At 61.1% G+C, this 24030-nt stretch overlaps 2 protein-coding genes across 3 annotated transcripts in view; one reads left to right on the forward strand and one right to left on the reverse strand.

Annotated features, from left to right (window-relative positions):
• The window catches only part of RNF123 (ring finger protein 123), a 28305-nt gene that overhangs the window by 1175 nt on the left and 3100 nt on the right, over positions 1–24030 (reverse strand). The window contains exons 4-35 of one of the 2 annotated variants that reach the window (XM_045807146.2): positions 22087–22166; positions 21865–21959; positions 21406–21460; positions 21237–21322; positions 20853–20939; positions 20550–20617; positions 20232–20357; positions 19722–19836; positions 19540–19644; positions 18984–19109; positions 18745–18837; positions 18600–18673; positions 17699–17816; positions 17406–17505; positions 17126–17187; positions 16879–16950; positions 16560–16680; positions 15921–16022; positions 14627–14733; positions 14178–14376; positions 13691–13836; positions 13356–13439; positions 12486–12593; positions 6982–7159; positions 6085–6159; positions 5867–5954; positions 5686–5773; positions 5512–5596; positions 4112–4251; positions 3817–4005; positions 3647–3722; positions 3328–3412 (exon numbers count right to left, since the gene is read on the reverse strand). In XM_045807146.2, coding sequence (XP_045663102.2) covers positions 3328–3412; positions 3647–3722; positions 3817–4005; positions 4112–4251; positions 5512–5596; positions 5686–5773; positions 5867–5954; positions 6085–6159; positions 6982–7159; positions 12486–12593; positions 13356–13439; positions 13691–13836; positions 14178–14376; positions 14627–14733; positions 15921–16022; positions 16560–16680; positions 16879–16950; positions 17126–17187; positions 17406–17505; positions 17699–17816; positions 18600–18673; positions 18745–18837; positions 18984–19109; positions 19540–19644; positions 19722–19836; positions 20232–20357; positions 20550–20617; positions 20853–20939; positions 21237–21322; positions 21406–21460; positions 21865–21959; positions 22087–22166 — 3333 coding nt within the window. Of the gene's footprint in view, positions 1–3327; positions 3413–3646; positions 3723–3816; positions 4006–4111; positions 4252–5511; positions 5597–5685; positions 5774–5866; positions 5955–6084; positions 6160–6981; positions 7160–12485; positions 12594–13355; positions 13440–13690; positions 13837–14177; positions 14377–14618; positions 14734–15920; positions 16023–16559; positions 16681–16878; positions 16951–17125; positions 17188–17405; positions 17506–17698; positions 17817–18599; positions 18674–18744; positions 18838–18983; positions 19110–19539; positions 19645–19721; positions 19837–20231; positions 20358–20549; positions 20618–20852; positions 20940–21236; positions 21323–21405; positions 21461–21864; positions 21960–22086; positions 22167–24030 lie in introns of both variants that reach the window. The other variant, XM_087867040.1, reaches the window with a different exon arrangement.
• AMIGO3 (adhesion molecule with Ig like domain 3) lies at positions 233–3020 on the forward strand. The gene has a single exon (XM_045807155.2). The coding sequence runs from the start codon at positions 506–508 to the stop codon at positions 2030–2032; it is 1527 nt and encodes a 508-aa protein (XP_045663111.2). The 5' UTR covers positions 233–505; the 3' UTR covers positions 2033–3020.

Consider the following 24030-nt stretch of genomic DNA (forward strand, 5'->3'; position numbering starts at 1 on the left):
CGGATAAAGTCGGCCTACCCCCTAATAAACACTAACTCTCCAAAGAAAACGAATAAAGAACATCACTAGGAGGTTAAAGGAGTGCCTCCCAAGTTTCCCCTCCTGTTCTGGGGGAGATGGGCACCAGGAAAGCCACTGGCCAAGCACACATTGGGGCACTGGGGGCGGACTCGCGCCCCCTCTGGCGGCCACATGGGGACTTCGGTCGCGAGGAGGTGGGGGGGCTGCCCCGCCCCCTCCAGCAGGAGCCAATGGGAGACTGAGGCCCCGCCCTCCTCCGGGAGAGTATTTAGAAGCTGACCAGGGAGGCACTCGGAGAGCTGGGGAAGCCAGAAGAGGGAGTGCTGAGCGCAGCACGGCCCCAAATCCCGACCGACCTGGAGCCGGGGAGAAGGGGCGGTTGGCGTGCGGGGTGGAGCCCACAGCCGGCAGAACGGGGTGAGTCCCGGCGCGGCGTCCCGCACAGAGGGCCCCCATCCCACCCCCTCTCCCGGCAGACACCACCATGGCCCGGCTGGTACTGCTGGGCGCACTGTTGTGCCTGCCGCACGTCGGGGTGGGCACCCTGGGCGCGGAAGGCTTCTTGCCCTCCGGGCCCCATAACTGCCCCTACAAATGTGTGTGCGCCGCCGACCTCCTGAGCTGCGCGGGCCTGGGGCTGCGGGACGTGCCGGCTGCGCTGCCCGCCGCCGCCACAGACCTCGACCTGAGCCACAACGCACTCCAGCGCCTGCGCCCCGGCTGGCTGACGCCCCTCTCCCGGCTGCGCGCCCTGCGCCTCGGCCACAACGAGCTGGACGTGCTGGGCCGCGGAGTCTTCACCAACGCCAGCGGCCTGCGGCTGCTCGACTTATCGTCCAACGCGCTGCGGGCGCTGGGACGCCACGACCTCGAGGGGCTGGGGGCGCTCGAGAGGCTGCTGCTGTTCAACAACCGCCTGGCGCACCTGGACGAGCGCGCCTTCCACGGCCTGGGCGCCCTCAGCCGTCTCTACCTGGGCTGCAACGAGCTCGCCGCCTTCTCTTTCGACCACCTGCACGGCCTGCGCGCCGCCCACCTCCGGACTCTGGACCTCTCCTCCAACCGCCTGGGCCGCATCCCCGTGGCCGACCTGGCCGCCCTGCCGGCCTTCCTCAAGAACGGCCTCTACCTGCACAACAACCCACTGCCCTGCGACTGCCGCCTCTACCACCTGCTGCAGCGCTGGCACGAGCGGGGCCTCAGCGCCGTGAGCGACTTCGCCCGCGAATACATGTGCCTGGCCTTCAAGGTGCCCACGTCCCGCGTGCGCTTCTTTGAGCACAGCCGGGTCTTCGAGAATTGCTCGGCCGCCCTGGCCCGGGGCCTGGAGCGGCCGGAAGAGCAGCTGCACGTGCAGATGGGTCGGCCCCTGAGGCTGCGCTGCAACACCAGCGCCCCCGCCGTGAGGGTCGCCTGGGTGTCACCGAGGCAGGAGCTGCTCGTGGCACCGGGGTCCCGAGACGGCAGCATCGCGGTGCTGGCTGACGGCAGCCTGGCCATCAGCAACGTGCAGCCGTGGCACGAGGGGCTCTTCGTGTGCCTGGCCGCCGGGCCCCGCCTCCATCACAACCAGACGCACGAGTACAACGTGAGCGTGCACTCCCCGCGCCCCGAGCCCGAGCCTTTCAACACGGGCTTCACCACCCTGCTGGGCTGCGCCGTGGGCCTGACGCTCGTGCTTCTGTACCTGTTCGCGCCGCCCTGCCCCGGCTGCCGCAGCTGCTACCGCCGCACCTGCCGCTGCCGCCGCTGGCCCCGGGCACGCAGCCCCCTGCGGGAGCTGAGCGCACAGTCCTCGGCGCTCAGCACCACCCCGCCGGATGTGCCCAGCCGCAAAGCCAGTGTCCACAAGCATGTGGTCTTTCTGGAGCCGGGCAGGAGGGGCCTCAACGGGCGTGTGCAGCTGGCGGTAGCCGAGGACTTTGATCTCTACAATCCCGTGGGCCTGAGGCTCCAGGCTGACTCTGAGTCCGCTAGCTCCACGGGCTCTGAGGGTCTGGTGATGACCTAGGCCGCCCTGGGCTCAGAGCCAGGCCACCGACTGCCCGCTGCTTGCCCCACTCCCTGCTGCTGTCCGGACAACTGCCAGATGCTGGTGGGAGCGCTGGGCTTGGTCCTCCAGTCTTCTGTGTGGCGTCGACCTCAACTACAGCAGCGCCACTCGCTGATGGAAGGGCTGGGCTCCCCACCCTCTCCTGCTCCACTCTAACAAACACAGGGCCCGAAGGCCGTAGGCCCTCGCAGGACCAGCTGGTGCCCATATGTCCCATGAGGCCTGAAACTGGGGCCATCTGGAAGAGCCCTTGCATTAGAGTCCGAGGCACACCCTTAGGAGCCAAGGCAGCTATCAGGCAGTAGTGGTAAAGAACTGAAGCATAACCACCTTCCCCTTCCCAGCGGGACAGGAGGAGAGTGGGCCCACAGAGGAAGAGAAGAGCTCCAAAGGAAGACCTAGGACCCCACCCAGGGTGGAGGGAGGAAACAAGCGCCAGCATCTAACCTCCTTCAAGCTTCACAACTCCATGCAGTCTGGTGGGCAGGCAGAAAGGAGGCAAGGCTCTTCAAGAGACGCCCCTGCCCCAGGAGGCCTGGCCTGAGTCCCAGCCCGAGCAGCCCCGACATCTCTGGCCAGCAGCATCCACAGGCCACTCTGAGGGCAGGGCCTCTTCCATGGGCTCACAAGACAGCAGTAAGGGGCACCATGGCCTGTCCCCCAGCTTTTCAGCAGTAAAAAGCCTGCTGAGCATGGCCAAGATGGGAGGGCTGAGCCGGAACTCGCTGTCCCTCGAGGGTAGAAGCCTCTTAAGGGCTGGCACGGGTCTCGGCCTAATGGCTGAGGCAGTGCCCTGGTCTTATACGCATCTTACTCCCCACCGCAAGGAGGCAGGGAAGAGGGGTCTGAGAGCCCCTCCCGTGTGGGTGCTGAGCTGGGGGCTCCTACAAGCACCCTGGATCCAGCTGTCCTAGAGTTCCTTAATAAAGGTGGTACGTGCTCATTACTGGAGCCTTCGCGAACACAAGTAGCAGCGCGTGTCCTCAACCCCTGATCCCAGCAGTGCCATCCTGTACCTTGCAGGATAGCACCCCAGCCCTGCCTGAGGCATAACCCCAAGCCAGTGGGGTCCCCGATTCGCCTACTCAGAGCCACTGCTGCTGCCACCTAATTAGGCAGCTCGTACCTCACTGCCTTCCCCCCGCCTCAAAAACCTGATTCTGACGTTCACTGTAGAGATGAAGAGACAGTGGCAGCAGGCCCTGGGCGGCCCACTGCCATCAGCCACGCCAGCACCTGTGCCTCACACTCACCCCGAGGCCGGGCCATGCACCAGGAGCCGCACCAGGATGCCTGTCACGGCCACCAGAATGGGGTAGTGGTCCACGCTCTCCAGGCCTGGGGGGAAAGGAGGGAGGGGAAGAGCTGTCACGGGCTCCTACTGCAGGGGATCTAGGCCCGCCTGGCTAGCGCCAGCCCCCCACCCCCATCGTCCTCCCCAGAGAAGGGCGAGCTAAGGCTGGGGGAGCCAGGCCTGGCTGGCCTGATGCAGAACGGACAATCAGGCATTGCCGCTCCCAGCGGAGGAACCGAGACCTGGGATCCGATGGGTGTGGAGTGCTAGGTCCTCACCAGGCAGCCGCAGGGTGACCACACGGTCAAACAGGTTCCTCTCAGCCGTCACCCGGTTCAGCACCTGGTTCAGCAGCTGTGAGGGCAGGAGCCCATGGGTGGGTGTCTGGGGGGGCTCGCCGCTGGGGCATTCCCAGGGGTCTCCCCTCTCCCAGCCCAGATGGACCCACCTGCGCGAGACGCCGCAGCAGCATCTCGGAGGCAGGCCGGGTCCAGTCAAGGAGTATCTCTGGCACCAGCGTGACAGTCATCTCCAGCACGCGCAGCAGGCTGACCGACAGGTCAAAGCAGGTGGCGCACACCTTGAGCTGCCGGCTGTCGACAAAGTTCCGCTCTAGGCGCTCGGCAGCCTGTTGGATCTGAGCCACCGGCAGGGGGACAGGCAGGGGTCAGGGGCCTGGCCGCGTGGCAGATCGTGCCAGGTCCACAGCAAGGCCCCAGCCCACCCGACCCGCCGTGACCCACCTCCTGGATCATGCCGATGAACTCGGAGAAGGCCCAGTTGAGCTGGTTGAGGACGCTGTTGAGGAAGCTGGGTGCCACGTCGGGACCCTCCCGCAGTAGCTCGGCCATGTGCTGCTGAAGCAGGGTGGAGGGGCAGGGCTCTGCAGGGCCGTGAGGGGGTAGGGTCACTGGGGACTCCAGTCTGGGGCTCCTGCCTGTCCTGTCTACCTGTCCTCACTCGCTGGGCCATTGGTGTAAGGACAAAAAGATGGCTCCCTGAGAACGCTCAGGTCATGAACGCGGGAGGACGGGGTTAGGGCTCAATCCGTCCCTCCATCTGCTGGGCAAGCTACATCCCAGCCCCACACCATCCCTTAGGCCCAGAGCTGCCCACCAGCCCCAGCCTGCCCCCAGCGAGTTCTCAGCCACATGCCCTTCAGGGACGGCTACACCCAGACAGGGCGACCTAGACCTCTCCTCACTCGTATCGAGGTCAGCATCCCTAAGACCCACTGTCTGAGCCCTGCCATCCTCTCCTCTCCTCTGCTGCCCTTGGCCTGGCCTTGGCATACAGCCGAGGTAGTGGGTGCCAAGTCTGGGCTGACAGGGAGCAGTAACCAGAGCCCTTAGCCGCAGCTGGGCTGGACACCTGCCCCCCCCCAATGCAAATCAATAGTTCCTACAGCAGCAGGACAAGTCTCCGGTCCCACTGCCACTGTCCATCTGCAGGTCAGTTCCACCCGCAGGCACGACCAAAACAACTGGTGAGGACTTGATGTGTGACCTTGCACAAGGCAGTCAACTCTTCACGTAAAAACCCTGCCCACGAGGGCAGAAACACGCCACGTGGGCCAAGGAAAGCCACCCTGTGGGGTGAGCACAGAGTGTGACAGGCAGACTGCAAGCGGGACCACCCCAGGCCCAGCCTAGGTGAAGGTCCTCAGGTTCACAGGGCTCTGCTGGACCACGGCCCCTCGAGAGGGAGACTCTGCTCCCAACCAAATGCCCCTTCCTCTTGGAAGCCCCATGGGCAGCCCCTAGTCTGTGCCCCTGCCTTGACTCAAGTATCCAAGGTCTGGCCCCAGCAGATGGCAATGAAGGGGGAGAAGGACAGGGTGCTGGAACCAGGCTCAGAGAGCTGGTTCAGGGTCCTCACTCTGCGTCAGCTGCCAGCAGCCTGGGGGGATACTGTGACCCAGCAGAGCATTCGGGCCCAGAGGGCACACGTGGGACTGGGGAACAAGGGGGAGTAGGCCTAGGGTGTCCCTGGATGGAAAGGAAGCCGGGAAATGGAAACCCCAGGGGGCAGAGGTGGGGCCCAGCATGAGTGCAGGAGAGAGGCCGGGAGAAGGGAGAAGAATCTTAGAGGACCCAAGAGCAGGGGGCCATGGCCCCCCAGGTCACCCATCCTGGCCACTCACTCTGGAGGCTGGGCAAGTTGGCATCCTCGGGTTTGGTTTTCAGCAGGTGCGGCAGCCGTGTGTAGCGGTACCCGAACCCACAGCCCTGTGACGGGGGTCCATGGGGGTCAGTGGTGGGGAGGGCAGCCCTCCCCTCCAGCCCACCACAGCCACCTCCCCTCCAGCCGGGCTCACCCTCCAGAGCCGCACCAGGATCCAGTTGGTCTGGGCCCAGGGCCGCTGCTCATAGGGAGCCAGGAGGCTCCTCACCATGGCGACACGCCTGAGAGGGCAAGCGGTGGTGGGCGAGGGGTGAGGCCGGGTGCAGCGCCATGAAGGGCAGAGCGCGCGCCTCCCCGCCCTGACCCGCACTCACTGCTCCTCAGGGATCCGCTCCACGGCCCGCAGGGAGTGTGGGTAGCACACGTAGCTGGCCAGGGCCTGCATCAGTGAGTCACGGATGTCTGTTGGGACAGGCCGCGCCTCAGCAGGTGGCTGGCGTGAGCGCCGGCCCCCATGCATTCTGGTCAGAGAGCAGCCGGCCAGAGGCGCCATCCCAACCCCGCATCCCGAGCCCTCTGCAGAGCTCCTCACCGGTGCCCACGATGCGTGTGTCAGCAAAGTGTTTGGCAAGGATGGCGGCCAGGCGGGTCAGGGTCTCTTCATAGCCTGCAGGATGGGGCAGTAGGAGAGCTTGGCTGGCAGTGGGGGCTCCAGGGGCAGGCACATCCCCTGGCAGGGTGAGTGGGCTTGGGTGGCGGGCTCCCGAGCGGACTCCGAGAGCCAGTCTGGGCCCAAGCTGTCATCTAAGGTCTTTGGGCATGGCATCCGCTGACCGTGAGAGGCTGTCGCACAGACTCACTGTGGGGGGAGGACGGTCCTGCAAGACTAGGCTCAAGCCCAGCTCAGCACACACTTGATGGCTAAGGAGTCAAAGCCCCTTGGGCACCCACAGCTCGGCCTCTGAGAACAAGACCTGCACCTAGGCCTGGGGTGGGGCAGGGGACAGGCCGGGGGCCTGACAGCCCGCAGCCCGATCCAGACATAAAGCACCAAGCCCAGCCTGACACGGTCTGCGAGAAGCCCAGGCTCCTTCACATGGCCTCCAGCCCTCTGCTGTGATCTGCAAACACCGGCCACATCCCAAGCCAGTGCCAGGGTGCCCGGTGAGGCCAGCTGGCTCCCAGACCACAGCGGCGCCAAGAAGGAAGTGAAAGCCCGAGGGGCCCCCACCCCGGCACTCCATTTGGTCTCTTTCCTTCCCCACACCAGGGAGGAGCCGATGGCTCTGGGGCTAGGGTACCGGGCAGGGCTCTCCACCGGGTGGGGCTCTTGCAAATCCTTGTCTACTACGGACCGGGGAGAACAGGAGTTGCCCCCTCCTCCCTCCAGATGTGTGCTGCTGGGCTAGAAGGGCTCGGCATGGGGCTGCCAGGGCTCACACCAGAGGCCCCCTTGGCGGCCCCCTCCGGGCCTGAACAGCCAGGTCACCTGGGAGCTCCTCCATGCTGTGCACGGGGCCAAAGTAATTCTTAAGGGCGCTGTAGCTGTTGATGGCCACGCTCACGTAGAACTCGGGCATGAAGGCGAAGAGCGAGCCCGTGCGGTCGCCGTGCTCGATGGTCCGCAGGCAGACGCGCAGCAGCCAGTACAGGTCGAGCATCTTCTCCTGCAGGAGGCACAAGGGGTGCTGCTGGGCTGTTTGTGGAAAGGGCCACAGTGGGCATGGCCCGGTCCGGGGCCCAGGAAACGCCTCCGTGTTCCCAAGAAGGAGCAGCGGCTCAGGCAGGGCAGTCGCGTGCTTGGCAGGCAACAGGGTGCGCCCTGAGCCCGGAGAGGGCAACACCCAGCCAAGACCAGAATTCTGGCTTGCAGGTTTTAATGGTACGGGTTTTAGGGGCGCCTGGGTGGTTCTCAGTTATGTGTCCAACTCTTGCTTTCAGCTCAGGTAATGATCTCAGGGTCTTGAGATCGAGCCCCAAGTCACGCTCTGGGCTGGGCATGGAGTCTGCTTAGGATTCCCTCTTTCCCTCTCCCTCTGCCCCTCCCCCTGCCTCTCTCCCCCTGCCTCTAAATAAATAAATAAAAGAACAAAAGAAAGAAAGGTAGGTACAGGTTTTAAGTGAGAAGGTGCCACGTGACCAGAAGTCTGGGTTGGGACGCTGCCCCGTGCAAAAGGAGCCACAGGGGCAAGTGGGGACAGGGCAGGGAAAAAGCACAGCCTCATCTAGGCCCAAGACAGCAGACAAAGGACTGGATGGCCAGGAATGGGGACGCACCGATGGGCTGTCAGGGCAAGAGACTGGTTGCACCAAGCATGGGGCCCACATTTCTGGGGGTGATGGGACCTTCATAGAGGCCGGCCGTACTGGAGGAGCCCAGGCCCAGTCCAAGGCAGAGGGGATATGGCAGCATGAGGTGCCTAAAAATGCTCCCAAAGAGGTGGTGGGAAGGTAGGAGGCAGAGTGACTACTGGTGGAACAGAGACCATAGAAAGCAAACAACCTGCCAAAGGCTCTGTTCCCCACATGGTCTGTGCCCTGGAGGGGTCACCGGCCAGGCCCCAGCCCAGACCCAGAGCACCCACATGGCTGGGAGCTGGAGCATCTGGACTTGACCTCAGCTCTGGTGTGCCCTCAACCTAAGGACCCAAGGAGAAGATATAAGCAGGGGGCAGTGCGTGGGCCTGAGCCAGGAGGCCTGCTGGGAGCCTACTGTCACAGAAGGCCAGAGAAGACCAAGTCTGAGGAGGGGACGGCACCAATGCACACAAAGGACCACTGTAATGGGGGTGGGGATGTTTCTGCAAGGGGCGGGGGGGCTGAGCAAGACTATTTCAGAGAAGTGGAGGAGCCTGTGCTGGGCCAAGAGTAAAGGGAAAATGAGGAAGCTACGACACACAGAAGGAAGGAGGGAGTGGTTGCTGTAAGCAGATGCAGAGTCAGGGAAAGGCACCACAGGTTTTTCTCTTTACTAATGGGAGAAAGTGAATGAGGCGGCAGGAGTGTGAGCCTGAAGATGGAGAAGCAAGCAAGCAGTTCAACATAATAAGGGCTCTGTCATGAAAAGCCCACAACGAACATCACACTCAATAGCGAAAAACTAAAAGCGTTTTCTCTCCGATCAGGAACAAGACAAGGATGCCCACTTTGGCTACTTCTACTCAACACAGCACTGGAAGCCCTGGCCAGAACAATCAGGCAACAAAAAGAAATAAAAGGCATCCAGATTAGAAAGGAAGGAGTACAAATTATCTCTTTTCACAGATGACATGATCTTACATGTAGAAAACCCTCAAGAATCCACACCCATACACACACACACACACACACACACACACACACACACAACCCATTAGAATAAATGAATTCAGGGTATGAAATCAATACACAAAAGTCAGTTGTGGTGTTTTTTGTGTGTTTTTTTTAAGATTTATTAATTTGAGAAAGAACGTGCACAGGGGAGAGAGAATCTGAAGCAGGCTCCATGCCCTGCATGGAGACGACTCCCAGGCTCAATCTCACAACCCTGAGATCACAACCTGAGCCAAAACCAAGAGTTGGATGCTTAACCAACTGCCACCAGCCAGATGCCCCGTCAGCTGTGTTTCTACACAGCAGCAACGAACGATCCAAACAGGAAATCAAGAAAATAAGTCACTTACATTAGCATCAAAAAGAGTAAAATCAAGGTATAAATCTAACCAAGAAGGTGAAAGACTTGTACACTGAAAACTAACGTGTTGCTGAAAAAAATTTTAAAAACGAATGAAAAGACATCCCATGTTCATGGATTGGAAGACAATATTGGTTTTTTGTTTTGTTTTGTTTAAAGATTTTATTTATTTATTTGACAGAGAGACAGCCAGCGAGAGAGGGAACATAGGCAGGGGAGTGGGAGAGGAAGAAGCAGGCTCCCAGCAGAGGAGCCTGATGTGGGGCTCGATCCCAGGACTTGGATCACGCCCTGAGCCAAAGGCAGACGCTTAACGACTGAGCCACTCAGGCACCCCTGGAAGACTTAATATTGTTAAGATAACAATACCATCCAAAGCAAACTAGAGATTTAATGCAATTCCTATCAAAATCCCAATGGCTTTTTTTGCAGAAATAGAAAAATCTACCCTAAAATTCATATGGAGCCTCAAGGGACCCAACTAGCCAAAACAATCTTGAAATAAAACAAAGTTGGAGATCTCCTACTTCCGATTTCAAAACTTACTGCAAAGCTACAATAATCAAGACAATGTGGTACTGGCATAAAAAATGACTTACGACCAATGGAATAGCATGGAGAGTTCAGAAACAAACCCTCACACATACGATCCGAGGGTTTTTGACAAGGATGCCAAGACTGTTCAATGGAGAAAGGACAGTCATTTCAATAAATGGTCCTAAGAGAACTGGATCTCCACATGCAAAAGAAAGAAGGGGGACCACTGCCTCACATCTTTTACAAAAATCAACTCAAAATGGATCAAAGACCCAGACTTAGAAACTAAAGCTACAAAACTTTTCGAAGAAAACATGCAGGGAGGACTTCATGACCTCGGATTTAACACTGACTTTTGCGCAGTGACAACCAAAGCACAGGCAAAAGAGAAAGAACAGGTAAGTTGGACTTCATCAGAATGAAAACTGCGACAAAGTCACCATCTACAGAATGACAAGCCACAAAATAGGAGAAAATATGTGTAAGTCACAGTCTGATAAGGAGCCAATAGCCAATATATAAAAATAATTCCTATTAATCAACAAATAGGCAAATGCACTTAAACAGACATTTCTCCAAATATCTACAAATGGCCAATAAACACATGAAAAGGTGCTCAAATTAACTAATCAATAGAGAAATGCAAATCAAAACCACAACGAGACACCACTTCACACTGATTAGATAAACTACAATCAAAAAAAGAAATATATACACACATATACACACACACACACACACACACACGCACACAGAAGGAGTGTGTGTAACAAGGGTTGGCAAGGATGGGAAGAAACTGGAACCCTTGTGCCCTGCTGGTAGGAATATAAGATGGTACAGTCACTGTACGGCAGTTCCTCAAAAAATTTAAAAATAGAATTACCACGTCATCCAGCAATTCTGTCCCTGGGTACATCCCCAAAAGAACTGAAAACGGAATCTTGAAAAGATTTTTGTATACACCATGAACACGGCAGCACCGTTCAGAGTAGCCCAAAGGTGGAAACAAACCAAACGTCCACTGATGGATGAGTGGACAAAGGCAATGGGGTATATACACACACAATGGAATATAACTCAGCCTTAAAAGGAAGGAAATCCTGCCACCTGCCACAGAGAGACGTGAGGACGTTACGCTCAGTGAAATAAACCAGGGACAAAGCAGGATACTGTACGATTCCACTTACAGGAGGTCCCCAGAGCGGTCGGATTCATTGAGACAGAAAGAATGGTGGGTGTCGGGGACCGAGGTGAGGAGGGAATGCAGAGGTGGGGGGTAAGTTTCAGTTTGGGAAGATGAAGGGTTCTGGAGACTGGCCGCACGACAATGTGAACACACTTAACATAACTGAACGGTACAACGATTAAGGTGGTAAGCAATATAGTCTAGGTCTTCTTCCACAACTTAAAAAAATGGTTAAGAGAACAAATTTTAGGTATACTTTATCATTATTCATTTTTTTTAAAGATTTTTTTAAATTTATTTATTCGACAGAGATAGAGACAGCCAGCGAGAGAGGGAACACAAGCAGGGGGAGTGGGAGAGGAAGAAGCAGGCTCATAGCAGAGGAGCCCGATGTGGGGCTCGATCCCAGAACGCCGGGATCACGCCCTGAGCCGAAGGCAGACGCTTAACCGCTGTGCCACCCAGGCGCCCCTATCATTATTCATTTTTTTAAAGGTTTTATTTACTTGAGAGAGAGCGCAAGAGATAGAATGCAAGAGACAGACAGCACAAGCAGGGAGGAGGGGGAGAAGGAGAAGCAGACTCCCCGCTGAGCAGGGAGCCCATTTATCATAATTTAAAAGAAAGGAAAAGAAGCTACAGGGATGGTAGGGCAAGGTTCCTAAGAAGATGGTGTGGGTGGGGTGGCAAGACTGCCTAGGCCAGCAGACAGCCATGAAATCCCCTTCAGGGGAGGAGAGGGAGCTCCCGGACCATGATCACCTCCGTGGGGCTGGAGTCAAGGCGCTCTGAGGCAAGAGAGAAAGGAGGCGTAGCAGGTGGAGGTGGTCTGGGTTGGGAAGGAGGGTGGGAAGAAGCAAGTGGGGATGGTGGGTAGATTTGCGGACAAGGGCCTTGATCACCCAGTTAGGGGGGAAGGGCACGCCTAAGAAGGCAGACAGATGCCCTGACACAGGCACTCACTAGCTGGCGAGAGATGCCAGGACAGCAAGCCTGGAGGGTTCGGGGCCTGGGGGTCAAGGCAGGGTCACAGGGAGAGTGCACCATCTTTCTGTTTACCGCTCAAGGCCGACGGCCCTGGGAGGGCAGACACTTGTCCTTCTGGGTCAGGACTGAGTGTCCCTAGCGTCAGGATGCCGCTGACATACTCCAGTCTCTGGACACATATTACGGAATCAATGCACGAGCAAATGACAAAGTAGGAAACAAGGCTGTAGCCTCAAAGGAGGGAGGGGAGTCTGAGGGAAGCAGGTGCAGACTGAGGGCGTGTGGGGCTCCAGGAGAGCACCCCTTCACCCCAGAGAGAAGGAAGGGGCAGGGAAGAAGGGGAGACAGGCTCTGTTCCCCCAAGGGAGGATGTGTGAGGGGAACTGGGGTGCCTACAACGGCATCTACTCAAGCCCATGGGGCAGGAGAGGTTCAGGGGGTGTGGCATGGCGCAGGGGGAGGGTGATGAGGAGCAGGGAGGAGGCAGGTGTGTGCCAGAGGCCCAGGAGGGCAGGGAGCACAGAGGAGCCGGCACAACCTGGCCGGCTCTGGGACTAGGCAGTGAGCTTGGGGAGGGCAGCAGCCACTGGCCAAGGCCGCGCCCGCTCACCTGGGAGTAGACAGTGGCATGGACCCAGGCAAGACGGCGGCTCAGGTGGTCCAGCTTTTCGGAGAAAACCTTCTGACTCTTGGTCAACTCTGCAAGGATGTCCTTCCTCTGCCACCCAAGGGAAAAGGAGAACAGTCAGGCCATGGCCCCACCCCCACCCCCACCCTGCCTGCCCCAGGCAGCCGGATAGGGACCCCACTGGTGCCCAGAGCAGGCAAAGGGGTGGGCAGACCCAGTTCTACTCTTCAATTCCTCTTCCGCCTCTCACCCCCCTGGCAAGCCTGAGCAGGACCTTGGTCCTGCACAGAACACGGAAGTGAGATGCAGCTGAGGCTCCGTGAGCCCCTGGCCAGGACACCCCAAGGACCAGACCTCCAGGAGCTGCTCTCGCCCTGGCCAAGCCTGGGCTTTGCATTCAGCTGGGGGCAGGGGCTGCCGGGCAAGCCCAGCCCAGGCTTGCTCAGCCCCACTCCCCAGGCCCGGAGAGCTCTGGCTGAGGGGCTCCGGGGGAGTGGGGGAGGCAGGTCCCGCTTCCTGCTGACTCTGCAAGTGGCCGAGGAAGCACTCGGGGTCGAATTCATAATTGATGAGGAGAGCGGGTGTGCGTCAGCACTTAGAGGGCAGGGGCGGGGGCACCTTGGCACAGGCTGCAGCTGGTGATGGGGCTCAGGCCACGCCGCGCCCTCATGGCAGCCCCGCTCTCCCTGACGTGGCATAGTCGCGGGAAAAACCGCCGGGGTAGCCCCCAGAAGCAAGGGCAGGGCAGTCTGGATCTCCTCTGCGGCCTGCCCCGGGAATCCCGAGCCACCCAGCCACCTCTCTGTTAACAACCCTCTCTCCCCCAAACCCACCTGCCCGTCCAGGCCTTACCCGCTTGGGGCACCGGCGGAGCTTGTCCTCTGTGTCCCTCAGAGCCATCGCATACTCGTTGACATCGTCAGACACACCCACCATCTAGAGTATGGGACACCGCGTTTCCGGCGTGAGCCCTGGGCACCTCACTCGGCTTTCTCCGTGCTGAGCCTGGCCCCCCGCCCTGCCAGTCTTTGGCCGCGCACAGCCCCCTCCCACAAAACAGGTCAGGCCCCCATGCTCCCGGCAGCAGCCAGTCTCGCCGTGGCACACGTCCCCGTGGGGTCACACACACACGCGCGCGCGCGCAGGCTTCGGAAAGCGCGGGAGTGCAGGACACGCTCGCGGGCCACCTTGCCCAGCTGCTGGTGCACGCTGAGACTGTACATCATGACGGCGCCATCCAGGACTTCCAGCAGGGAGTTCTCGGTGAGGGGCTGCTCCGGCTCCTCGGGAGGCCGCCCCAGCATCAGGCCCTCGTTCCAGTGGCTGCCCTCGACTAGGAAGCGGGGGAAGGGCAGGGTCAGGGCCGCAGGCCCTTCCAGCTCTCTCCTAGGTCTGTGGTGCCAGGGTGGGCCTCACAGGAGAAGGGAGCCCCTTCCCCCACCCTGGGCTCAAGGAGAGCCCTGCAGGGAGAACGCGGGGGTGGGGGAAGGGCAAGGGCCTGCCGCTCAGGCCTATTTCTGCAGCATTGATTTCCTCCCCTCGGAGTGCACTTCCCATGTCCTTGAGCTACTGCCAGGCCACGGGGCCAGGAGGGAATGGGGGTGCAGCCTGGCTCTGCCCCGGGTGGGGAACCGTGCATGACAGATGCCACGCTTGGCCCTGCCCGGCACCTACTGTCTTCACGAGTCCTCTGTTCGGCGCTCAGTGTGCGGACCTTCACTTTCTCCGAGGTGCTCAGAGGCCGCCGTGGGGTCATCAGGCTCACAGCCGCTGTGCTGAGGAAGCGGTTAGCTCGGCCCAGGGTTGGAGAACTGAGCCAGCTGGGCCGAGGCAGGGGCAGCACGCCCCCCATGGCCAGAGCCTGCGTGGGGCGCTGTGGAGGAGACAGGAGGCCAGACGCCACTCAGCTCTCCGGGGCCCGGGGCCCATGTAGGGCCCCGAGGATTTGTGGATTTGTGGGGCTGGGAAATGGCAGGAAGGCATGTGCCTCTACCTACAAGAGACCTGCTTGGTGAGAAGCTCCTTGCCCGCACAGAGAGGGAGGTGGCCCTGCGTGACACCCCTGCCCTTATGATAGAGGGACAGCCCGATACCAAGCCCCCTGACTGCCCCTACCGCGGCACCTGGGCCGCAGCCGGGGCCGGCTCCTCGTCCTCGTCCAGGTCATCCATGGTGGCCGCCTGGAGCTCCAGCGGGTCGATCAGGATGTTGGCCTTGGAGGCAAGGTCATCTGGGAGGAATGGCAGGAGGCTCTCAGGCCAGCAGAGGGCTGAGCGGTCACAGTGGAACGGCCCAGGGTAGGCTGGGCTCGCACCACTGCACCTCTGCCTGTGCGCTCTGCTTACTCCGCCCCAGCCTGCGCTGCGCCCCGAGGTCCTTTGTCTCACGGGGCCTTGACAGCAGGAGACACTCCCCATCACACCTGTGTCAGTGCCTCCACTTCCGGCACCTGCATGCTCTCCGGGGCCCCACTTCTCCACCCCATTGCTTCCTTCTCGACGAGCACAAGATCCAGGGCTGTCTAGGCCGCGGCCTGTCCCACCGTGCACGCAGGCCTCACCACCGGCTCGCCCGCTCCCACATCTACATCGACAGCCGACTGCGGCACCTCTGCCTCCAGCCCAGGCTGTGGTCCCCACACATACCGGACTCGTCACCTCGGCCGCCTCCTGCAGCCCCCTTCCTGAGGCAGCCCCACCCCCACAGCCTCCGACAGGAAGCCTGGGGTCATCCTTCGCTCCTGCCCTTCACCTCCACCTTCCCTCTACCTCCTCACTTGGCCCAGGCACCCCGTTCTCACACGCAGACCCTGGACTTCGCTCCCTTGCCTCAAGACCTTCCAAAGCGGGGCCAGCCCCTGGGATGAGCCCACACCTGCTCTGTGGCTCACAGGGCCCTTACCCTCCACCCGTGCGACCCTCCGCCTCATTTCCCATCGCTCCCTGCCTGATAGCGTCCTCTCCGGCACACGCACGGCCTTCTACCCCCGGGCATGCCGGGCTGCTGCTGCATTCCCTGCCTTTGCGTGCTCCGTGCTCGCAGCCGCTTTGGCTCGTCCTCCAAAGCTGCTCAGGCAGTGCTTATGAACGTTCCCCTTCCACCCGCGACCTCACTGAGATCCCATGGTCACTCCTCATCCAGCAAACATGCCCCTATGTCATTGACATTACGGGACTCCCAGACATCCCCTGGGGTGGCTGCTCAGAGGGAAGGGATGGCTGGACCCAAGACTTGAGGCTGGCATCTCTCTGCGGAGCAGGTCGAGATACTTGGGCGCCCTCTGGTGGGCAAAGGATATCACAGCACTCACGGCAGAGCTGGCTGAGACACTGCCAACGCGCCCCCGCCCCCCCCGACACCCCCTGCCAAGCCCAGCTCGTCCTGCGCACTACCCGCTGCCCACAGCCCCGCAGGCACCTTTGAGGGTCTTCCGAAGGTGTGAGAGGAGGCCTCCCAGGCGCTGAAGGTCAAAGTAGTCTACCTTGCCATTATAGAAGATCTGGGGTGGGATGTAGGCCTCTGCAAGGAGGGGTTGGGGGGGGACGGGAGGGCCGCCAGTGAGTTAGGCAGGAAGACCTCCCCCCTCCACCACTTCAGGTCAGTGCCAGCGACGGCATGAGTTGGGATGAAGGGGGCATTCTGGCTGCGGTCACATTCGGAGAGGGCTCTGACCAGCCCTGCGGATATCCCACAGTCCAGAGCAGGCATGGCTCCCACTGACCCTGAAGACCCTGACCCACACAAACATAGCCCCCAGCACCTCAGAGCCTGCCCATGGTGTCCTCTACAAAGGACTGCAGATGACCGGATGGGCTGGGACCAAGGAGAGGAGCCCGGAGCGGGCAGGAACTTGTGGGGACAGAGGGAACGTGGGCTTGGCCCTCCTTCAGTGTGGGGCTCCTGCTGCCCTCTGGAAAAGCCAGCCAATAGGAGGCGAGGACTCAATGGCTGGAAGCCTGGGGAAGCTCCATCCCCACCCCACCGCCAGCTCCACACTCCACGCCAACCTCAGGGGCAGCCCTGCCCAGCCTCTCCAATGAGGCCTGCCCTACTCACCCTCACTGAAGGAGGCACGAGGGTTCGAGGCCTTGTATTCATCCCAATAGTAGCGCAGGGCAGAGATCAGCCGGTGCAAGAAGCAGACCATGTACTCAGGGGGGCAGAGCACGGGCATGTTCTGTGCACACAGGTCACAGGACACGCGTTTGCGCCAGGCCTCGGGGCTGCCCCAGGACCCTGAGCGGAGCACGGAGAGCAGGGCAGCAGAGGGGGAGGAAGACGAGGAAGGGACACAGCAGGCTGAGAGGTACCAGAAGGCTGCGGACCCGGCAACACAGCCAGGGGTCCACAGTGGGCTGGCCTAGTGGATACTTACCCCCCGGCCACTGGCATTCTCCTGTAGAAACTTCCGGAACTTGGTCAGGAAGATGTACCTAGAAGCTTCACCCTTTGAGGAAAGGAAAAATGAGGCTGTGAGGAGCCAGAGTGGACCAGCTCAGTGCTGTGCCTTAGCCAGGGCCCTGCCATGGAACTTGAGCCAGTGCCTGCCCCCTAGGCCTAGGGGCCCAGGACCGGCACCTGTGCCTGCCAAGGACCCACGCGGGGGTCTGGGAGTCACTCACCCCGTTGTCATCTTTATTGTTCAGCAGTAGCTTCAGGATCTGGACCTGTAGTTCTTCCACCACTGTGGGGGGGGGGGCACACGACACTGAGCCCCCCTTGGCCAGGGCCTCGCCCTCAGGCCCCCAGGGAGGGGAAGGGAGGGGACGGCAGGTCTGGGTTGGGGCTCCACCCCCAGGGTTGCACAAGCCCAATCCAGACATGGCCGCTACCGAGGGCCCCCCAGTACATACACACACAAACCCTCCACCCCCTACCCAGTGCCCCAGGCAGGGGGCTGACCTTCGATACGCTTCTTGAGCCTTTGGCAGCCCCGTTCGTAGGCACGTCTCCGCACGCGCTCCTCCGCGGTCTCGTCCTTCACATCCTTACTGTCTTTGCCCTGGGCAGGGGTGGGGGACGGAAGACAGCAAGGCTCACCCGGGACTTAACCGGGCCGGCTTCAGACAGGAGACCCCTGCCCCCACCCCACAGACCAGGCCGGGGAAGGGGCCTCATGTGCTCAGTGCCAGGCGGCTCAGACAGCCTGGGCCAGCCCCCACTGTGACCCTGTCCGCCCGGCCCAGTGGGCCCACCTCCCTGCTGGAGCGGCGCGGCCACCAGGTGGTGGGAATGAGCTCCTGGAGGCCAGCCTCCTCCACCCGCAAGGGGCTCTTGATGTAGAAGAAGACAACAGACCGGAGCACGTCGAAGCTGGTGGTCGTTAAGGCAGAGCTCTGCTCGCCAAAGGGTGCGCCATACACCCTCAGGAGTTCTCTCTGGGAAGCCCTCCCCAAACCTGCCTATTTCCTGATGTGCCCACCAGCTTCTCCCACCCTTCGGGGTACCATCGCTGCTATGAGCCTGTCTCCCCTGACTGTGAGCCCTGATGAAGAGCCGTGGGTGTCGAACCCACTCAGCCCAACTGCCAGCAAACAGACGAAAAAGGCTTGTCATGGGAACTCAAGACTGGGGGACGGGCTGGAGAGAGAGCCTGGTGGTCTCTCCCTCTCCCAGCTGTGTCTGCCTCCTGGAGGCTGAAGACCCCAGACAGAGAAGACAGCTACCAGCCCAGGCTTCTCCGCCAGGGCCCTCCCTCCGGTGACCCGGTCCTCAACACTGCTGGGAAGCAGGGAGGGCAGAGTCTTACAAGATCCTGTAGGAACCCCCTGCCGTGGGACTTGGATAAGGAGCAGTGCTTTGGCTGCAGACGTCAGGCCCTGGTGGCGCCCCCACACTTCCATGTGGCACCAACGTCTGCAGCCATCTGGAAAGCCCTGCTCAGGCTGGCCAGCCGGCTGGGGCCCTCTGTTCTACCGTCACTGCTCCGCAAAGTGCTGGGAAGGCTGGGTCCTAGAATGAGGACTCACGCTTTGGGTGGCTCTGGTCCCGAGCCTCCCTGGGGACCCCTGGCCAAAGGTATACTGCCCTCCCTGGCCTCTACCGACCCCAGATGACACCACACGTCTGGCCTGCCTGGCGGCAAGGGGAGGATACAGGACGTTGCTGAGCAGAAACTTGCGGGACTTCTCATGCCTCAGGATGGCGATGGTGAGCCGCAGATAGTGGGTCTGTGGGGAGGGGCTGCTCAGAGTGGGCGGCTAAGGCCCAGGGGGCTCAGGGCAGGGGCACGAGCTCCCACCTGTAGGCCCAGGTCCGGGACGATGGGTGAGAAGCGGTAAAGCCGCAGCAGGGACATCATCAGCTGCTTGAGGCAGTCCTGCACCTCGTAGTCCTGGGGGAGAGACGCCGCGCTGCTTGCCTGCCCGGCGGAGGCCGGGCACTGGGACAGCCGTCCGTGGGTCCTCCCCCAAACCCTCCCCACGCCTCCCCCGCTGGAGCCGGACCCCCTGGCCCGAGGCTGGAAGTCAGGAGCCTCACCTCCATGAAGAGCCACAGGAGGTCGAGGACCTGCCGCACCACGGACTGAGCCTGGGCGGGTGTGCCCGCCTCCACGACGCCGCGCAGGAAGCTCACGAGCACAGCCTCCACCAGGTACACCTTGCGCTGCACCACGGGTGGGCACGGGTGAGGCGGGGCCCTCTGCCCCTCAGGGCACCCCTGCCCTGGCATGTGGCCGAGGCCACGGCACAGACAGACTCTTGGGCTCGCTCGAGCGACCCCGAGACAGAGATGAGCCCTCCCGGGGTCTGAGTGAGACGCAAGAAGGGCGACCGCTCCAGAGCTCCTCAGCGCTTCCGCACGCAGTTCCCTTAGCCTGTGACGTCACTCCCCCCTCAAGCTTCTCAGACCTCCCCCGACGCCCCCAGCTGGAAGCCTCTCTTCCTTCCCTGTGACATCCTTGAGGTCCGAGGGCTCTGGTCACAGGGAGCCCCGGCCAGGGGACGGTGCTGAACGTCCGCACCTCAGCTTCCCAGCCCCTAGCACAGGCACCCCTACCGCAGCCGGCCTCAGCTCCCCCCGGACGCCCCCTCACCAGCAGCGGTGCGAAGCGATGGAAGATGTGGGCCAGCGTGAGGAGGACGGTGGGCTGGCCTTGCAACTGCCACTCGGAGCTGTCCTTCTCCACCAGCCGGCCTTCCTGTGTCGGGGAGAGGACGGTGAGGGGCAGGAGGCCAAGGAAGGCCCCCAGCTCGCCCGGCCCAGACCCCGGCTCACCACAGGGTCCAGCTCCACGCTGAGCACTGCCCGGAAGCATCCCAGCAACTTCTGTGCCCGCACCAGGTCAGCGCGCGGCGGGTCCTGCAGGGGCCGGTAGCCCGCCACTGGGTAGGTGGCACAGAGTTAAGCTGGCAACACCTGGTCTGTGGCTCAGACGCCCCCACCCCTCTCCACTGAGACCCCTGAGGAGGGGCCTGGGCTCCGGGGCTGCGCTGGGAAGTCAGCGTGCCTGGCGTGCAGCAGAGCGCTCCCTCGGTCTCGGCAGGACGCAGCTTCTCCTGCCGCTCCCTGTTCTTCTCTGTTCCACACCAGCGACAATGGTACCCACCTCCCGAGGCTGCCGCCAGAACTGGGCTCCTCGGCGCCCACCTAAGCTGTGCCCTCATCTCTCCTCACAGCAGCCATGGCCCACTACCCACCAGCCCACAGAACTCCCGGGGCAGGGAGCCCCTCAGCCCTGCTTGGAGAGCTTCCACGTGGTCCACAGACTTCTTCCCAAAAGGATATCGCAAGGGACGACTGCCAAAGTTGAAGGCCACAGACTCCTTGAAGGAGAGGCTGATAGCTGGGAAGTAGGCCATGCCCAGGCCCCTGGACAAGTTCTCGAAAGCGGTGCCCAGTGACACGCCATTCCTGGAGCAGAAGGGAAGGCCTGTGAGCCAGTGCTGAGAATGAGGGAGCCAAAACGAGCCAGGGAGCGGCCTGTTGCGGCCATCCACCCTCAGGCTACCATATCGGCCTGGCCCCCTTACGGGGACTGGGAAACTGAGGGCAGCTGAGGGAGGCCCCCGAGGCCAGGCCTGTGGGTGAAGGCAGGAGACTCACAGGCTGAAGGACAGGGTGCCATCGTCTAGGTCGATGAGGCAGCTCACGATGTCCCCCGCTGCCCACGCCTGCCAGGGGAGGACGCCTTACAGACGCACAGAAGCCCAGTGGCCTGCCCACTCTGCCCCGCGGCTGTGTCCCCACCACCGCCCAGGGGAGGCGACCGTAAGTACAGAGGACCTGAGTCCCAGCCCACCCCTTTCCCCCCACCCCGTGCCCTATAATCTCTCCTGCTGCCCAGTGACCCCACCAAGCTGTGAGGACGGACACGGGCAGGCGGGCTGCAGGGCTCTCGGCCCTCACCTTGCCGTAATTCGTCGTGGTCACATTCCACTTGCGCACCCGGTTGCCATCATAGGCGTAGGAGTTGTGTGTATCTCCAACCCCCTCCTAAGGAGGAAGCATCCGTAAGGCCCAGGGGAGGTGGGCAGGAGCAGGGCCAGAACCCAACGGCCATCAGCCTGGGCCCACAGAGCTCTAGAAAGAGGGGAGGATGCTCTGAGACGAGGAGTGGTGTCCTGGGCTGGGTGGCCCCAGGACGGGGTGGGGCGCCTTCTGCCTCCAGAGGGCTGTCTGGGTCACGGTCCTGAGCAGACGCCGCGCGGTCCGGAGGGCTGCCCGAGCCCCGGCATGGCCTGCAGGAGCAGCAGGTGGCCCTGTTCCCCCCCCTCCGCCCCCCGCACGCACCTCCTGATTGAAGCGGCAGCTGATGGTGCACCAGCCAATCTGCATGAGCCCCTGGGAGGAGATGAGCACCTCGTAGAGCCACTTCCCTGGAATAAGCCACGTCAGGCCTGGCAGGTGAGCCAAGACTGCCTCCTGCCTCAGACCCGGCCGCAGCAGAGCGCGGTCTCACCTTTGTACACGCACGTGGTAGAGCGGATAGTACCGAAGTTGCTGTGTCCGATCACCTGGGGGAAGGGTAGGGATGGTGAGCCTCTGCTCCGGCACACAGGCCGCCTCCCCAAGGGGGAAGGGCCCCATCCCCAACTCAGCTGGTGGTGGTGCTCAGTGCGGTGTTGGCCAGGACAGGGTGGGAGGGCCTAGGCCTGTGTCAGGAGGGGTTCTAGGTCAGGAGCATGATGGGAGGGGCTCATGGCTGTGCTGGGAAGAGCTTGGGGCCAGAGTCCCATCAGGAAGGTTTCAGGGCTGTGTCAGGAGGGCTTGGGGGCTGAGAACTCAATCAGCCCATGAGGAGGGGGTCATGGCTACAGCTCCATAAAGAAAAGGTAAAGAGACCAAGGCCCCATCAGGAGGAGCTTGGGGCTGTCAGGAGGGGCTTGGACCTGGGGCCCCTCGCGTTGCCCTCACTCACCCCCAGGAGGTCATCGTCCACCAGAAGAAGCCCCTCGAAGCCACCCGTGTGGTCCAGGACCACAGTGGATGGGCCAAGCCGGCCTTCAGCCTGTCCTGAAAGGGAGAGGTAGATGTGGAGTTGGGCAGGGCACAGGGCCTGACAGAATGCACCGAAGGCACGCCCAGGACCCCCAGAGCCCAGCCTGGCTCCCCCAATCCCATACCAGAAACTGCCACATACCCTGACTCTCCTCATCCTCATCTTCCACATGTAACAGCTGGTCCAGATGCTCTGGCAGGTTCTGGAAGTTCAGGGGTTTCCTGAGGAGAGCGAGAGGCTGCGAGGGGCCCAAAAGTCCTTGAAACCAGCCAGGTGACACTAAACCCCTCTCCTGCTCCCATTCCTCTGAGCTTCAGACAGTGGCTGCCCAGACTCCACTAAAAGCACTGTGTCTAGTCCTAGATTCTGACATGCTGGGGGCCAGAAGGCTGGATTAGCCACTAAGCTAAAAAGTACTAGTCCACTGTGGTACACCTTGGGACTTAAAAAAGGAAAAAAAAAAAGCCCTCCCTCAGCCTTAATTCCCTCACCTGTAAAAAGGGAACAAGAGCTTTATGTCAGAGAGGCTGTGATCATTCCAAAGCATGTGTGCTCTCTGCACAGCCCATAACCCGCCCACCCTCAAAGGGGGCTCCGTGGATTTGGCTGGAAGAGAAAGGCCGCGAGAAGTACTGACCCCCAAGGTGGCCTGTACCAATGACAGCTAGGCTGGCCCTTGACCCCAGGCCTGAGGTCCCGGCCAGGGAAGTCAGTGTCAAACGAGACAGGCCTTGGGAAGATGAAGGGCTGAGCCCTCCGAGCTGCTAGCTGGCTCCGTCCTGTGTCCACCTGTACAGGAGCAGAGCACATGGCCTGCCTAGCTGCCATCTGCCCCAACCAGAGGCGCTGGGGAAATCTGAGTGGCCCCCTTATCCTCCCAGCACACATGCTCAGAGAGAAAGGCCTCTGACTGATGCCGGCCAGCTCTGTCCTGACACAGCTGCTAAGAATAGCAGGGAACGGGGTGGCAGTAACTAGCAGGGCTCGAGGAGAACAGAGACCCACAGACTGCTGGCACCTGCTCTGCCGCCTCCCAGCTCCCTCCCCACTCTCTGGCCTAGACGGTAGGCTCTGGAAGGGGACAGAGATGGGCCAAAGCACCCGCCCTCTGGCAAGGTAGCGTCAACCCAGCCTCAGGAACCACGTGCTCCCCTGCCGTGAGCTACTACTGAGCTGCGGGAGGTAGAGACCCACAAAGCCTCCTCCCCATTCCTGCTAAACCCCAAGCCAAGGCCAGGTGGTGGCCATGCCATGGGGTGCCCCACCAGTGGCACGGAGAGTTTCAGCCAACCCCATCTCTGAGGACCCCCAAAGGCCCAGGGATAAAGGCTTCCAACACAGCGGTGCTTATGGGCCCCCCACTTGGCAGGGCTGCTCTGCTTTCGTGCCTGCTCTCAAGAGCAGTTGGGGGAAGCTGGCCTGAGACTCAGCACTGCCCTTTGGCCAGCCCAGCCCTTGTCTGCCCTTTCTGGATGGCCTAGGTCCTGGCCCAGGGCTCTGCATCCACGCAAGCGCTGAGTGATGGCCCTGCCACCTGCTCTCCCTCCTGGCAGCCACAGAGCCAGCCGCAGCACATCCATTTCTGATACCACATGAGGGAGAGATCAGATGGCCTTGGGAACACACCAGGACTGGGGTTGGCATGGAGGTGGGCAGTGGCACTCCACAAGTGGGAATCCTATGGCCACCTCAGCCACTTAAATGGAACAGGCGACTGCACTGTCCTTTATGCCTGCCCAAAGACCGTGGAAGACAGAACAGCCCAGCTGGCAAGGGGGCTGAGATAGGGATATCCATGCCTCGTGGCAGGAAGGCAGAATCCATGTGACCCTTTAAAGAAGGAACTTAGCAATAGTCCTAAAAGTGATTACAGTTCAAATGCTCCAGCCACATGACTCCAAGCCTCGGCACCCTCACAGCACTGTTTACAAAAGCAGAAGCCCCTCCAATCCAGGGGGCACTGCTAAAGGCTACAGCAGACCCCTGGCCCTAAAAGATGCCCACCAAGATTAATTTGGAATACAGAAATAAAAAACCACCCAGGGGACAGCACTTAATGGCAAAGATAGGCTCTAAACTCTGGTA

Source organism: Ursus americanus, chromosome 14 (genome assembly GCF_024610735.1).
Source record: "Ursus americanus isolate L20-20 chromosome 14, mUrsAme1.1.p, whole genome shotgun sequence".
NCBI classification, from domain to species: Eukaryota; Metazoa; Chordata; class Mammalia; order Carnivora; family Ursidae; genus Ursus; species Ursus americanus.

Bases quoted from the DNA above. Each gene is read 5' to 3' on its own strand.
- AMIGO3 (XM_045807155.2), top strand. From the start codon at position 506: ATGGCCCGGCTGGTACTGCTGGGCGCACTGTTGTGCCTGCCGCACGTC.